Source organism: Melospiza georgiana, chromosome W (genome assembly GCF_028018845.1).
Source record: "Melospiza georgiana isolate bMelGeo1 chromosome W, bMelGeo1.pri, whole genome shotgun sequence".
Classification (NCBI taxonomy): Eukaryota; Metazoa; Chordata; class Aves; order Passeriformes; family Passerellidae; genus Melospiza; species Melospiza georgiana.
This window is the reverse complement of record NC_080464.1, coordinates 8,698,554-8,713,585: the sequence shown is the minus strand read 5'-3', so window position 1 is coordinate 8,713,585 and position 15,032 is coordinate 8,698,554. Positions and strand designations below refer to the sequence as shown.

Genomic DNA, 15,032 nt, shown 5'->3' with positions numbered 1-15,032 from the left:
TTTGGAGCACTGTTTTGCAAGATCAGGTGAATCTCCAATGCTCTCCCTTGCTCCAGGCCCATGGCTGCTGTCAGGCAAAATACTCACCTTGCTGTCCTTCTGGACCCTGACTGATCGCATTAAGTCAACTATCCAAGGTGCATAGCTTTCTTCTTTGAAGTTGAATAACAAAAGGAGTTGATGGGGGCTCACTGCCCCAGCATGTTGGCAGTTCTGTCTCTTAACAGCCCGTGCCTCATGGCACTCATTCCTGCTTCAATATTTCCAAATATCAGCAATAGCAAGGTACATTTGTGCCTATCTGTGCTGGACCAGATTTGATTTTTTTGAGAGACAACACAAGATCTTCTCAAATGAATACTGCTGTACTGATATAGGTTTACTACTTTGAAGTTACATTGCAGTTGTCCTGATCTGCTAACGAGTTATTAGTGAATAAGTCAATGTTTGATTACTTTCAGGATATTTGAGATAAATGTTCTTAATCTGAAAAGCATGATTAATTTACTACTATTATGCACAAGCAATTTAAAATGTGGCTTTTTTTGTGAGCATTACTTTATTGACCATGGTAGAACAATAGATAAACATTTGTTGGAAAGAGGAGGTTTATTTATATAGAACAGCATGAACCAGCAGAGGAAACACAGAATACATTTCCTTTGAGTAACAGAAATGGATAGGTAAAGTGGGAAAATTTGTTAAAATCTTAGAAAAACATGGCACATACTTTCCCAGATAGGGGTGGTTAGATGCTTAATGGCTTCTGCATACTGATGTGTTCTCTGTGTGCCTGGGAAATAAAATAATTTCTGATGGAAAAATCTAGCACAGACGTTTTTACGGAATTGCCTTTTCAAATAAGTGCAGTTTCGGTGCATCGATGAAAGGAGAATAATATTTCTAAGCAATGTCTGATTAAGTATCCATCTGTGTCAGTAAGCATCACAACATTTTTCAGTGCTGTGTTCTCATTTAAGTAAAAAACTGGTCTTTCTCCAGCATCACCTCAAGATTACTTTTTCTAGTACTGTTACTAGAAAAGTGAGTGGCAAGAAAAGAATGTGATTTTTTCAGTATAGCCTCTTCCTCTCTCTGATCTATAAATTTCTCAAGTAGAACTAAATAGGGACATTATTTTTTCTTTCTTTGAGACAAGGCTTTCCTTGGCATAAACATTTTCCCCTGAACTTTGTTCTTTCCTGCATCAAACTCTGAGTCACAGTAGACTTTTTTTCCACTGAGATAAAGACAAAGTTGTATTTTATTTACATACTAATACTCACTCAAATTTTTGATGTCTAAATAGCCAGCTCAGGGGACTTAAAGAGTACAAACCTCACCAGAGCAATTATTTTTCCATGTATACAGAAACACGGGTTGATGTTGACCAGATGTAGTGTTGTGAGTTTACTAGTCCCTGTGCTGCCATCTCACTGAAAATATAATTCACTGATCACTGTATGAGGGATCAAACCAGCATGGTTTGAGTAGTGTGAAAAACGCCAATCACTTGTTTTAAATTTTTTTAAGTTGAATAGTAATAAAATGGTTATAAAATAGTAATACAAATTAGAGCAATAAGAATTTGGACAATCAGAGTTAGGACAATAAAGGACAATAAAAAAGCAAAGAATTGCGAATGTTCGGATGCTTTCCTGTGGAAAGCATGGGTCGCTAACCAAGGATTAACTCTTAAAAGCAATAGCCTGTTGCATATTCATATATCTCATACATGATTCAAAAATTCTTTTCAAACAAAGGGTGTTTTCTGGTTATTGTCAGCTTCCCCCCTCATCTTGTAAATCAGTCATCTTTGTCCCCACCAAGTCTGGTTCTTCCCAACAAGGAGGCAATAATTCTTCTCTTTGGGATTTTAGTGTCTTGTTGCTGTTATCTCTGTGTGAAGAATTTCTTGAGCTAGTTATAAAAAGTATCTTACATTGCATAGTTTCTATTTTAATATTATGCTATAGCCTATAACTATATTTAACACACTACTGAAAAGGATTAATACAGTATAACTTTCTAACATAACACATATAATATTCATTTTAATATTTAGGAAAAGCCAATCATCTAATATGCATTTTCCACAAGCAGTTAAAGTTCCTATTTAATGATGAAAAAAATCTTATAAAAACACTGTAATTAGACTGTTAGCAAGGTGGCAACATGTAGATGAAACATTTTTTTTTCTGCCTCATAGGCCAGAGAGATGGAAAAGCAAGTACATGTGTTCTTATAGTCCCTTTGGAAGCTGCTATGTAGATGATATTTCCAAGTAGGATATTTGTGGAAAGTCTCTAGTTCATTTTGGCTGCCCTTTAGATTCTTGTCAAGCTCTCTTCTTTGTTCTCTGGGCTAAAAGGCTGAATAGTGCAGAAGCTGTTCTGCACTTATTAGTATGACTATTTAAATATATTCATTTTGGCCAGACTGGTACTCTTTTGATATATGTTTGAGCAACCAAATTTTTCCTTGCATGTACATTTAAAAATTCTTAGAAAAGCTGGGAGTTGCTCTAGCAGGTACAATACAAATCCCACTGTGTATAACACTTGGTTAGTCATTCAGTCATCAAATCTGTGTTTTACTTACCCATGTAATAGAAGAATTATTTGATAATGAAGATTTGTGGGTGAAATAGATAGAAATAGTGATTTTATTACAGTACAGGGATGTATTTGTGTCTCAACATGTGTACTCATTTGAGTTTGTTGATGTTGTGCTGTGACCTTGGAAATAAATTGGTACCTACATTAAATTGCACTTTCTGAAAATTCTTATTTTAAGTTGCTTTTAAGAGAGTTTTACTCAGTATTAACAAACATTTTTCCTTTATATGTATGTTCTTGTATTTTCCGGTATGTATTTTATTCTTCTTTTTGTTTTTTTGGAAGTAAAATGCTTTGCTGTGTGTTTGGGGTTTTTCTTTCTCATTTAGCAGATCTGAACTTATCTTTCTTTTGTTGTCTGAGATTAACTAACCTTTCTTTCCTTAACACTGGTGTTTCTCTCCCATAAGTATTTTCATCATTCTCTTGCACCATACAGCATTTCATTCATTAGCCCAAAGGAAGCATAAACTCTCTTTTAATTTTCTTTAAAAATGAAGTTTCAAAGTGGGTTAGGGTGGGCAGGACAACACTGAGCTTTTCACAGCACCTTTTAGAATCGTGTAAGTAGCCTCATATTGTGCTGCAGATGGAGGGGGGAGAAACAGCATGCAGTTACAAACATACAGTTACAGGAAGCTTGGGATGGATCAGGAATCTGATGAAGGATTGTCCAGGTACTGAAAAATCTTTCTGAGCCATCCATGCTTTCTCAGGCTCTTCAAGTACTAATTGCCCTTGTCTGCAAAAATGCATTTTTTAAAAGCAGTAAATTAAAAATTCTACTGATTTTTCTCATCTACACTTTTTAAAGTGCTGTAAATTTATGATTTCTATACTTCTAAACGTATAATTTATTTGTTCCATACCATTCATCTGTAAGCAAATGTGTTGAATGAAAGATCTTTATTATATGTTGAATTACAAGTGGAGAGGGGCTTCGGCAAGGGGGAATGGCTTCAAACTGACAGAGAGCAGGTTTAGATTAGATATTGGGAAGAAAGTTTTGACTGAGAGTGGTGAGGCACTTGGAACAGGTTGCCCAAGGAAGTCATTGATGTCCCATCTCTGGAAGTATTCAAGGCCAGGATGGGATTTTGAGCAACTTGGTCTAGTGGAAGGTATCTCTGCCCATGGCAGGGGGTTTAGAATGAGATGATCTTGAAGGTCCCTTCCAACCCAAACCGTTCTAGGATTCTATGAACATACTGTCTGTAACTGAAAGCAATGTCTTGTTTAGGTAATACTGTGAAGAGCAGGACTGAGTTATTTAGGTAAATTATTCTTCCTCTTCTGTTCTTGTTTAGGCTGCTGTATTGCTGAAGACCTTATCTAGTTCAGCCAATCTTCCAGACCATGTGCTCCGTGCTTTGAGACTAGGAGGACCTTAGTGTTCTGAAATGAAGATGGAGACAGTGGGAAAAGCAGAACTTGTTGATTCAGTTCCACCAAAGATTTCTGAAAAGCAAGAAACTGCTCCTGATGAACATGGACCTATAGAACTTGAGATACAAACTCAGAAAGACAACATGCGTGCTGCAGCAGACTCAGTGGTGCTTTCTTCAATGCCTTGCTTACTGATGGAACTGAGGCGAGACTCTTCAGAGTCTCAGGTGGCATTTACAGAGAGTGATAGGCCAATGGGTGGTCGAGTTTATGAGAGTGACTCTTCTAATCACTGCATGCTTTCCCCTTCCTCCAGCGGGCATTTGGCTGACTCAGACACGTTGTCTTCTGCAGAAGAGAATGAGCCCTGTCAAGCTGAAGGTACTGTAGAGGGAGACCTTTCTGCGGTGTCTGGGGCTGCAGTTGGGAGGAAATCCAGGAGATGCAGGTCTGAAAGTGAAACTTCAGCAATGGCTGCCAAGAAAAACCGACAGTCTAGTGATAAGCAGAATGGTCGAGCTACCAAGGTAAAAGGTCATAGAAGTCAAAAGCACAAAGAAAGAATCCGTCTCTTGAGACAGAAGCGGGAGGCAGCTGCTCGCAAGAAGTACAACCTGCTTCAGGACAGCAGTACCAGCGACAGTGACTTGACGTGTGACTCAAGCACAAGCTCATCAGATGATGATGAAGAGGTTTCAGGGACCAGCAAGACAATCACTGCAGAGATACCAGGTAGAGGATGTTTTTTAAACTGAACTGTAACACATCTGACATCATTTTTCAGTTGTCATGCTAAATTAGATGAGTCACGCTTGAGAAAAAACAGGAGAACTGCAGCTCTGTGTAAATTTGAAGACTGCAGTGTATTAAGACATGGGCAAATGTCCTGAGGTTTCAGATCACTTTTGCACACCAACAAAGCATAGAAATGGTAAATTGGAGGAAGGACTATCTTTGAATTCTGGAATTTTTAGATATTTTCATTTATAAGCCTAGATAAGCTCTTGTTAGTGCTGTCAAATCCCATTAGATGGTGATAATCTAATAAATGCATTCTGAAGATAAATAGCCAGCTTTGCTTTAATATCTCAAGACCACAGATTGGCAGCTGTGTTAAAAATAATGCAGCATACCTCTTGCCTGTATTACAGTAAGGCCCTGTTCATTACTGCACTGTCCTTTCAGCTCTATGTTTCAGTGCATGACAAACATGCTTAGACTTATTGTAAGTTCTTGCAGATTGCAGCTGGTCACCTATTTTAGGATATAAATATGAATTTGTTTACTCAGGTGCCCAAGCTATATCCACACCTAAATTTTCAGCATCTTAGACAAAGCTGTTACCATTTTACTATGTCCTAAGGATCTATAATTTCTGTATTTTTAATTTTCTGACACATCTGTGTTAAGATTATAGGCAGCAAATTATAGGGGCCTTCTCATCATTTTATTAGCAAAAGAAACATTAATTCTTCAAGTTTTTTGTCTGCTGAGTCTTTGTTATCAGCTCAAGTGCTGTGGCCAGGATTTTGTGTGAAAAACTATTTCAGCATATTATACCACAGAATCATCATCATACGGCAATCAAAAATAAAATTACATAAAAAGAAACTTTTTGGCTTGCCAATTTTTACTAGATTACATGCTTTTATGCCTCTTGTGTTAGAAGTTGGGTGTTGCGGCTTTTTTGGAGATAAATATCAGCTTGCATAGGGCAAGAAGATTTAAAGGAAAACTGCAATAATTAGTCTTGAGTTGCTGAACTAATGCTTGCTAGATGAATTAAAATATTTGCAGCAGATTTTGCAAATAACTGTTTTAACTGACTTGGTTATGGTGTATAATTCTGTCATCATGAGAACTGGGATTTTTCCCACATATTGCTAGGAAGCAGGTTGCAAAAAGTAAATGTTTATTATTAAAAAGTCTGTGAAAGGCATAGTCTATAATTATTGTGTAGTAAACTCTTAATAGAGATCTAAAAATATTTGCCAATTTAATAGTTACTCAGACTTCTAGCTTTTATAATTTTATGCCTTTCTCTTTGCTATATTTATACTTTGCTGGGCAATTAAAGCCTCATTTAAAGCCTGTTGAAGAAGACTACTTCATTGAGTTTTGGGACAGGTTTTTCCCCACCTCACAAACCCCACCAAACTTACACAATAAGTCCCCCAAGTTATATTCTTTTTTTTAAATTCATTAAAGGATCTTGTGACCCAGGAAGGCACCACAGGGTATTTTCACATCTGCTTAGATTTCTGACTTCCATTGCAGAGACCTGAAACCACTCTAGTGTCACTAGGCTCTTCTGTATTTGAGTTCTTGGTCTTCACCATGAGATGTTTGCAGTGAAGAGTTCCCATTGCAGTACACAGAAAAACTTGATTATTTAATGATGATTATACTAAGGCCCAGTTTTGCCTGTGATGCAAGATATGAGAGCGCACAAACAATCCTGAGGAACAATGATGCTTATTCATGGCACATATCATTTGCTTTATGCTAAATTCCACTTATGACATTCAAATGTTCGAGCTGTCCTTTTGCTGCAATTAGGTGCAATATGTACCTGCCACATTGTGGTTTTCCTTTAAATAGAAATGACTTTGGTTTGTGGGAAATGTTTTCCAAGTACAAGTGAAAAACATTCTTTATAGACATAAGGACAAGGTTGGCCAAAAATGCATCCTATGCTACTTGTGGTTAATGAAATATTGTGGTCTTAACAGATGCAGTGGAGTTGTGAGTGTGAGTAGGACTTAGAGCTCTCCATTGCAGTGGTAGTTTCACATGCCATTTGCAATCCCTCTTATTGGAACTGGCAAAGTACTTAAATTCTTTTTCTTGACTACAAAGCTGCTTTAGTGCACTTGGTATTACACTGTGAATTGCTTAAAAATTTAGGGAATGAACACATAGAAATTATTATATCAAAAAACATTACTGGAAATTCAGTGCATGAGTGTCCTCTGCACGCAAGTTTAAAGAGGTTTAACTTGATGCTTGAATTTGAGTATCAGGACATGAGCATGAAAAACCTTTTGCAGTTACTTTTGAAAAAGTCTGTATGCATTGACGCAGAAGAGTCTTACAGGTAGTCTGTGTTCCCCTCAGTTTTAGTGTATTTGGACATTTCAGCTGTAGTGCTGGTTACTGTCTCAACATCGCTTATTATTTGGACTGATTTTCAACCACTCTGAAAAATAGCTTTGCCAACAGAGATGCTCTAAAATTTTTAGTGACAGTTAATATGGCCTTCATGTATGAAGGTTATGCATACTCTGGCTCTTAACCTTCTCTCAGTGTATGTATTGTAACAGCCAACAATTTGCTTGTGTGTGGTCTGAAAATTGAAGTGCCACATTTGAGAATACAGTAGTCTTTCATGTTATGTAACTAAATTTTGTCCATTTAAATAGCATGGGTTTGGCTAAACTAGTAAGGTAAGGAAAATGTTTAGTGAATACATAATGCCATTAAGTTACAAACAGAGCAGTTATGCTGTAGAGAGTCAGTTCTCTCTGCTGAACTCAAATGTCCTGTGCATTAAAATACTGTCAGGCATGGTTTTCTTCTCAAGAAAGATTGAAGAGTAAAGAGTTGAGATCTTACTGGTGATACTTCAATACAAGTATTGTGAGGTCCATAGGACCTAAGCACAATATAAGTAAGTTATTTTATTCTGAATGCTTTCTGTGGTGTTAATTTACACCTGAAAATACAGGTTCAATCTAAACTTCAATGATGCTACTGAGAATCTTCTCACTGAACTGAGCATAGTCTCAGACTCGTTAATTCAAGGGAATGCCAGGATGTTTTACTGCAGACGAAGAGCAATTTCTTATCTTTTAATGACTGAGCCTCTCTGTTGGCATATAAGATTTTGCCATTCTTAAACGCTAGATAGCATTTATAGCCTAAGAGGATGATCTTTAAATCCTTGAATAGGTTCTGCTAGATCTGCTGCTGTTGAAAGTTTTTCCTTTAAACAATTTTGAATTTGACCATACAAATTAACTCTGAATGAAATTGGCATGAGAGCAAGTTGGGGAATCAATATTTATTTCTATGCAAACACTTTTTTTTGAAAGAACAAAAAGGTTTTTAAAAATTCAAGTATAATAGAAAGATATTGGCATTTCACCATTATTGTGCTTTTTACAGCTCAGAAAACTCTGAAGTGAAATAAGGGTGACTCACGTTTCAGGCTTTCAGAAGAATCTGTTGAAAAGTTTGAGTGTTGACGTTGAAAATGTGTTGCAGCTCACTTTGTTAAAAAAAAAAGGGAAAAAATTTTTTTTTTTTTAATATTAAGAAATCCAAAGGGGAGGGCACAGTGTGTATGTATGAAGGACTCTCAAGCAGGTTACTTCCTCTCAAGAACTGTACATAGACCTTGGAAAAAGCATCTTGCAAGGGATAAATTTGGTTCAAGCAACTCAGGATGACACTTATAAGAACAGGGAGGAAAAAAGAATCCATTAAGGAGGATTTGCTGTAAGATACTCATTTGCAAATGTCAGTAAGCATAACAACATGGAGGAATACACCATTGCTAGTTAGAATGAAGATGTAACATATCTCCTTAAATTGTTGTCTTGTCAGAATTCCTATATTAAATAACTGTAGATTTGGTTATTATTTAGATGATACTTAATAGATCACATAGTGTCGATGCATTTCATAAGTGCTGTTTTGCAGGAGGTAGTGTTTTGCGGAGATAAACAAAACTCCACAACTTTTGTGAAAGTTGTAAAGCCGGTATGTTTATTACAGCTCTGGATGCATGTGGGAATCGTTCCCCTAAAATGCAATGACATGCGTACCTCTGGGAACTCTAGATCCCTTTTTATCCTTTGCTCAAATCCGGTTGCATGCAATTTCTCAATAAGTTCATACATATTCATTTTTACAAATTTCACGTGACATGTGCCCTTAGTTCTTCTTTATCAGAAAGAATTCCTAGGTCAGGTTGGCCTGCTCTCACAGCAGTTTCTCTGTCTCTCTCTGTCTCCCTCCCCTTATCTCTGTCCTTCACTGAAGCAGTTTCTCTGATCCTAGGCTTTTTACGAGAACAGGCAGTCAGACTAAATAGCTATGTTTTCAAACTACATACTTAACTCAAAGATGTACATTTCACCTAAATCAAAATGGATTTCTACTCTGGAGAATTTCTACTCTGTCTCAGTAGTTTTGAAAATAAGCTACGAATCTTGGCTTCTGACCCCTTTTGTAATTGCAAATTTCTCTGTGTTTTAACTTGGCATAATTAAAAAAAAACCTATAGAGTTGTAAGTTTACAGATAGCAAAGAGACCAGTTAGATAAATGCTAATATTTTTAATATAAAATGCATTTTTATTAGGCTTGATTTTTTTTTAATGCTGAAAGCCACAAATAAAGAAAAGATTGAATAAGGCTTGTTATAAGACCTGCAAGGGGAGCATTTGAAACACTGATTTGCTGCTACTGTATATTGTAGATGTACTATGAACGATGCCTTTTGAAAATAGTATTGTAGGATACTATATATTTCAATACCTAGTTTCTTAAGTTTGCAAAACATTTTTATCAACTTTGACCATGATAGTTCATTATTAACTTTAAAAACTTGGCTAGGTTGTCTCACATGCCATCATCAATAGTTTTTATTTAAATTGCAATTAAAACTTACTCAGTGTTACTCAGAGGTGTCTGTTCATAAGCCTGTGGAAATCAGAAAGACTGTCATTTAGTTATTTGATTTTAGGATAAGATCCCTGACTAAAGATGATCAGTATCATATTGGATGTTCAATACTAGGAGTATATGAATGGAATGAATATTTTTTTTCAGGGAGGAAAAAGACATTGAATATATAAAAGGAACCACATTTTAGGAAAAAGGTACCATTTTATGTAATTATTTTAGTTAAAATGCAGTCAGAGGAATGTTAATTAGTTACTATAAAGTCTATATTTATTTTTTAGTAGAAGACATGAATGCTCAATTTCCAGTTTGTCTGATAGGTAAACAGATGAGGGTTTAATAGAATATTTTTAGCCTCTGATGGGTAGTGTTGCTGCTGCTCGGAAAAAAGATGATAATCCTGGGCTTTGTTTAGCTGTTACTGAAGGTCTTATATATACCTCATTTATATAGCTCCAAAAAAAGAATGTGTTGTTAAGCAATACTGTAATTTAATGTACACACTGAAATCCGAAAAAAAGATTCAGTGCCTTATATTTTTATTAGTAAATATTTGGTTAGGTTGTGCAATGATTTCTCTCATTCTTAGGATATTTTCTATTATTCTTAAGCTAGAGGATCCCACAAGTTTCATATTTACATATTAAATTGTCAGGTTCTGTAGCTGCTTTGTGTATTGTAATATGATGCTTGTCTTGTTTCAGAATTACCTTAGGTAATGTTTGTGTGTTTGGATGGCATGCACATATAGTTTATTATTCCTCAAAGAGGTACAAAGTCTCTGAGTTTTTTTGGTTTTATTGCTTCCTAGATGATTCCTCTAAACATAAAAATATAGATACTGCTGCCTTTTGTTATTGATATGTAGAGTAAGGTAATAAGGATGGCCTTTTCTTCTTGCTGCTAAAGTTCTTTCTTATAATCCCAAAGCCAGTCATTTTAACCATCATTTTGATGGATAGAAGAAAGGAGAACAATTTCCTTCAAACTATGCCCTGTTTTCTGCCTTGCCTAGGACTAATGTTAGGAATGCTGCACAGCTGGTGGCTCATGTGAGGAAAGGCACATTTCTAGTTGTTGTGAGGTTGATCACTCCTACATGTCATGTGTATTAACCCTGTGATGGAGTTGCGTCCATCAGACCTAACAGAGGTTGCTTTTACCTCATATATTAGCATAGCGTTCACTTTTCATGCTTGTGTGTTTTTATTTTCTTCATTGGTGTTTGTGTTTTCCAAAATTAGACCAAGAGCTTTGGGCTTAGCTACTTTGGATGCTGCTGTCACTATATCAGCCTTTCTCTCATGTAGAATTTTGTCTGTGTTTAACAGTCTGTTATAAAAGGGTTCAAGTATGTAAGTACAATATGCATAATTATTCACATTTAAAGTTAATAGTATTTTGGATCACAGCTTAACAGAACTAAACATGTTATGATGTTTTTTGCCACCTTCAGTTTAATTAAAAACAGAAATTGCAAGGGAATTGGACTAATTTAGTTTATTTTTAAAATAAAACCTTTGACAGAATTGTCTGAGAATTCTAGAATAAGAATAATTTTGAAGCCAAAATGTCTATTGTTATAATAGTGGGTGTAAATTTACACAGTGGGTGTAAATTGTTTTTTTTACAGTAATACTGTTGGCTGATATTTGCTAATTCCTCCCCAATTGTCATATCTAAGAGACAGCATTAGAAAAGTTGTTTTCTTGACTTATCATGCCTTAATAAGCAATAATATGTTCTTACTTAATGATATCTTATCAAATGGCCTCAATGTCTTTAAAGCTGGCTTCAGTCGTGCTGGGGGATCTGGAGAAACGACCAGGGAAATTCCAGGATTGCTTGACAGGGGCACCATGTGGGATAGGAACTGCATAGGCAATGTCCTGGAAGAGGCCATGAACTGCTTTGCCAAGATGCAGAGGCAGACGTGATGGTGTTCACAGGGGTTTTCAGATGAGGGAAGAGACGAGGATTTGATTCCATATTTCAGAAGGCTTGATATATTATTTTATGATATATATTACATTAAAACTATACTAAAAGAACAGAAGAAAAGGTTTCATCTCAGAAGGCTAGCTAAGCTAAGAATAGAAAAGAAAAGAAGAATGATAACAAAGGTTTGTGGCTCGGACACTGTGTCCAAGCCAGCTGGGCTGTGACTGGCCATTAATTCCAAACATTCACATGAGACCAATCTCAGACCTGCCTGTTGCATTCCTCAGCAGCAGATAACCATTGTTTACATTTTGTTCCTGAGGCCTCTCAGCTTCTCAGGAGGAAAAAACCCCAAGGAAGGATTTTCATAAACAGATGTCTGTGACAAGACAGAGGAGAAATTTCGCATGTGGATAGAAAAGCTTACTCATCTTGACATGGACAAAGAAAGCAAGCAACAACTGGAGCCCAGAGAACCTAAAATTCAACTAGTTGTCCAAAGAAGCCCCCCTACCTCACAGTCAGGGGCTTTCATACAGATGCCTGATAGCCAAGTACTTTCACAGCAGTTGTTTAATTTTTACATGGGCTATCAAAATGTCAGTGCTACGTTAGAGTTTCCTGTGATTTTTAATAACAGTTTTTTACCTATCTTTTCAGAGAATGGGAATATTGCAGAGCCTGATCTGAATGAATAGTAAACTGAAAAAAACCCCTCATCTTTGCAATTTTGATGTTACTTTGGATTATGCTAAAAACAAGGTTTCCTTTTCTCTCCATATGTTTGTTTTGTTTTCTCTTTTGGGTTTTAATACCATGGTGGGTTTTTTTTTCGTTTTTCATTTTATAGCGAATATATATGTTGTTTATGCATGTGTCAGCACGCACATATAAACACCTTTAAAGATTCGTAGGGGAAACTACCCTAAGCTTTCATCACCAAACTTGAGAAAATATAACTTAAAATCCTTGTTTAGATAACCCAAAATCAGTAGAGCTATGTTTGCTACAGTAGGAGCATTCATCCAGATGCTCTTTTTGCATGTTAAAACATTTATATAAGTACCAGACTAGATACAAACTCATAGCATTTTCTTAACTATGTTTACTTCTGAGTTTTTCAGCTTGAACATGTCATACATTAGTGTTCTTTTTCATTTTAGGCAGAAATAATAAATAAGCTTACCTTTAAGATTTAGCTATACATAACAAATGTGCACAACTGATTTTTTTTGTCTCCCAATTAGTGGTTAATTTTCTGTCTAGAGTTTTTATTAATGTCTCTGCTGTGTTGCACATGGCATATTTATGGAAGTAGCTGTCTTATATTGTGTGCACAAATAGGCACATGTACAAATATATATATATGTTTGGTTTGGGTGGAAGTAATCTCTCATTTTAGGTGTTTAATTTGCTGCTCCCTGGATCTCCTGAATCAATGGGAAGAGAGAAGCACCTACAGAGGACACCTTCTGGCAGTCTTTCTCTTGTATTAGTTGTCTAAACCTTCCTTATCAACAGTTTAGAATAGATAACTTCTGGCTGCAATGAGGTGAGATAAATTACACCCAACTGCATGTGCATGCATGACCTGTGTCCACAAATGACTTCTGCTTTCTTTCTGTTTATGCAATCAAACTGCATTCTTCATGATGGAATAAAAATAGTCTTGTCAGTCCCTAAGATAAGCAGCTGTCAATGGATGGATTGAGCCTTAACACAGGATGTTAGAGGAAGGCCTGACAGTCAGGTAAATAAACTGCAGTGGTCTGGAGATTGCTGCTCTGGGTCAGACAGCAAGAGCTTCTTCTGAATCATGTTTGAATGCTACTGAAATAATTATTTGTTTGTGATGGGGAATGCCAGAACATTAGTTTCATTTAATGAATGCAAAAACTTGCTATTGTATGGATCTTTTTATACTAATAGTTATCCTAAATAGACAGGCTTGAAACTGTGATATTTAAAGTTGGATTAATTTAAACTATATATTAGAATTCTCTATTTAATTTTTACTATTATGACTATACACTGGAATTTTATTGGTTACCTTTCCATTGAGACCTATCTTCATGTCAAATAACTTCTCTGTAGCTGCCAAAAATGTATATTTTTCATCAGTTAAACTTGCTAAAAGTTTCTAATGCAAATTAAATCAGAATTTTAGTAATGGAAATTGAAAGTCTTCATAGAAATAGTTTAAATAAAGAGAATGCTATATGTCTCCATAAGCTCTGTTATTTTGCTTTTTGAAAGAGACATTTTTTTCCTAATTATTTTAGTGTAATTCCTTTTCTTTCTATGGGAAATATCCACTGTATCTTCTGTAAGTCTGATTTTTAATTTTTTTAAATCTCCCTGAAGTCAGTGGGAGTTTTTTTATCAATTTTTATTGGGGTTTGGATCAAACATGTAACAGAAACTCAAGAAATTATTTTTTTAAATCAGTATAATAACACTGGTGGTTTTACATTATTCTTGGCCTAGACTTACTTTTATTTTAAGTATATGATGCCTTCATTAAAAAAAATTAGATTAGAGAGCTGTCTTATTTTCAGAGTAACTGTTTGAAAGACTCTGCAGGAGATCATTTTAAGTACTGGAATGATTTCTTGCCAGATTACCTTCATGTATAATTTTGATAAAGATTTTGATATGAGTTTCTATCTTGGTTTGAAAAGACAGGTGAGGCAGTAGCCTCCCCTGAAATGGAAAATGTAAAACCCCTCCCTCCAAATTGTTATAATTTTGAAATTAAGGGGCTCTCAGGCAAAGATATGGAAGTAGGAATAACAGTTCTTTATTAGGGAAGAAAATAAAAAAATAAAATAAACAATGCAGTAATACAGAACAACACTGATATAGTCAGAATACAACCTGACACCCTGTGGGTCAGGATGTTGGTAGCAGTCCAATTTAAATGGTGGCTGCAGTCCTCCTGGAGTGACAGATGTGGTTCTGTTGAAGCAGTGATCCTGTAGAAGGGTGTAGTCTTTCTCTGAAGAGCCAGTGGTGATGTAGATGGGCCTTGTCTTCCTCTGGGAATCCAGTGGAGAAGGCTGCCCTGGTGTCCCAAAATCTCAGATTATATCCAGTTAGGAATGCTTGGCTCCTTCCCCTGGGTGGAGCATCTCACAATGGGATGATGTAATTTTTATCAGTCATGCAGTGAGACTCAATGGCCCATTAACAGAAGATATTTCCCCGAGGGAGGATTGGTTTGTGGAAGAGATAATGAAAACTTCCCAATTAGCAGAAAATAACTGCACCACCTCTAACAGATGGCCAATAGAATACACACTTATCTTACAATCCAGGACAGCTTGTTAGAAAAATCCCTTATCTAAAATTGTGTGCATTTCAGGTAAAAGTTAAACAAGTTATTCTATGTTTGATT

At 35.9% G+C, this 15,032-nt stretch overlaps 1 protein-coding gene across 2 annotated transcripts in view; it reads left to right on the top strand.

Annotated features, from left to right (window-relative positions):
• Positions 1–3,931: 3,931 nt before the first annotated feature.
• The window catches only part of LOC131095434 (protein ARK2N-like), a 69,133-nt gene continuing 58,032 nt past the window's right edge, over positions 3,932–15,032 (top strand). The window contains exon 1 of one of the 2 annotated variants that reach the window (XM_058043136.1): positions 3,932–4,736. In XM_058043136.1, coding sequence (XP_057899119.1) covers positions 4,019–4,736 — 718 coding nt within the window. In that variant the 5' untranslated portion in view covers positions 3,932–4,018. The remainder of the gene's footprint in view (positions 4,737–15,032) is intronic. The other variant, XM_058043135.1, reaches the window with a different exon arrangement.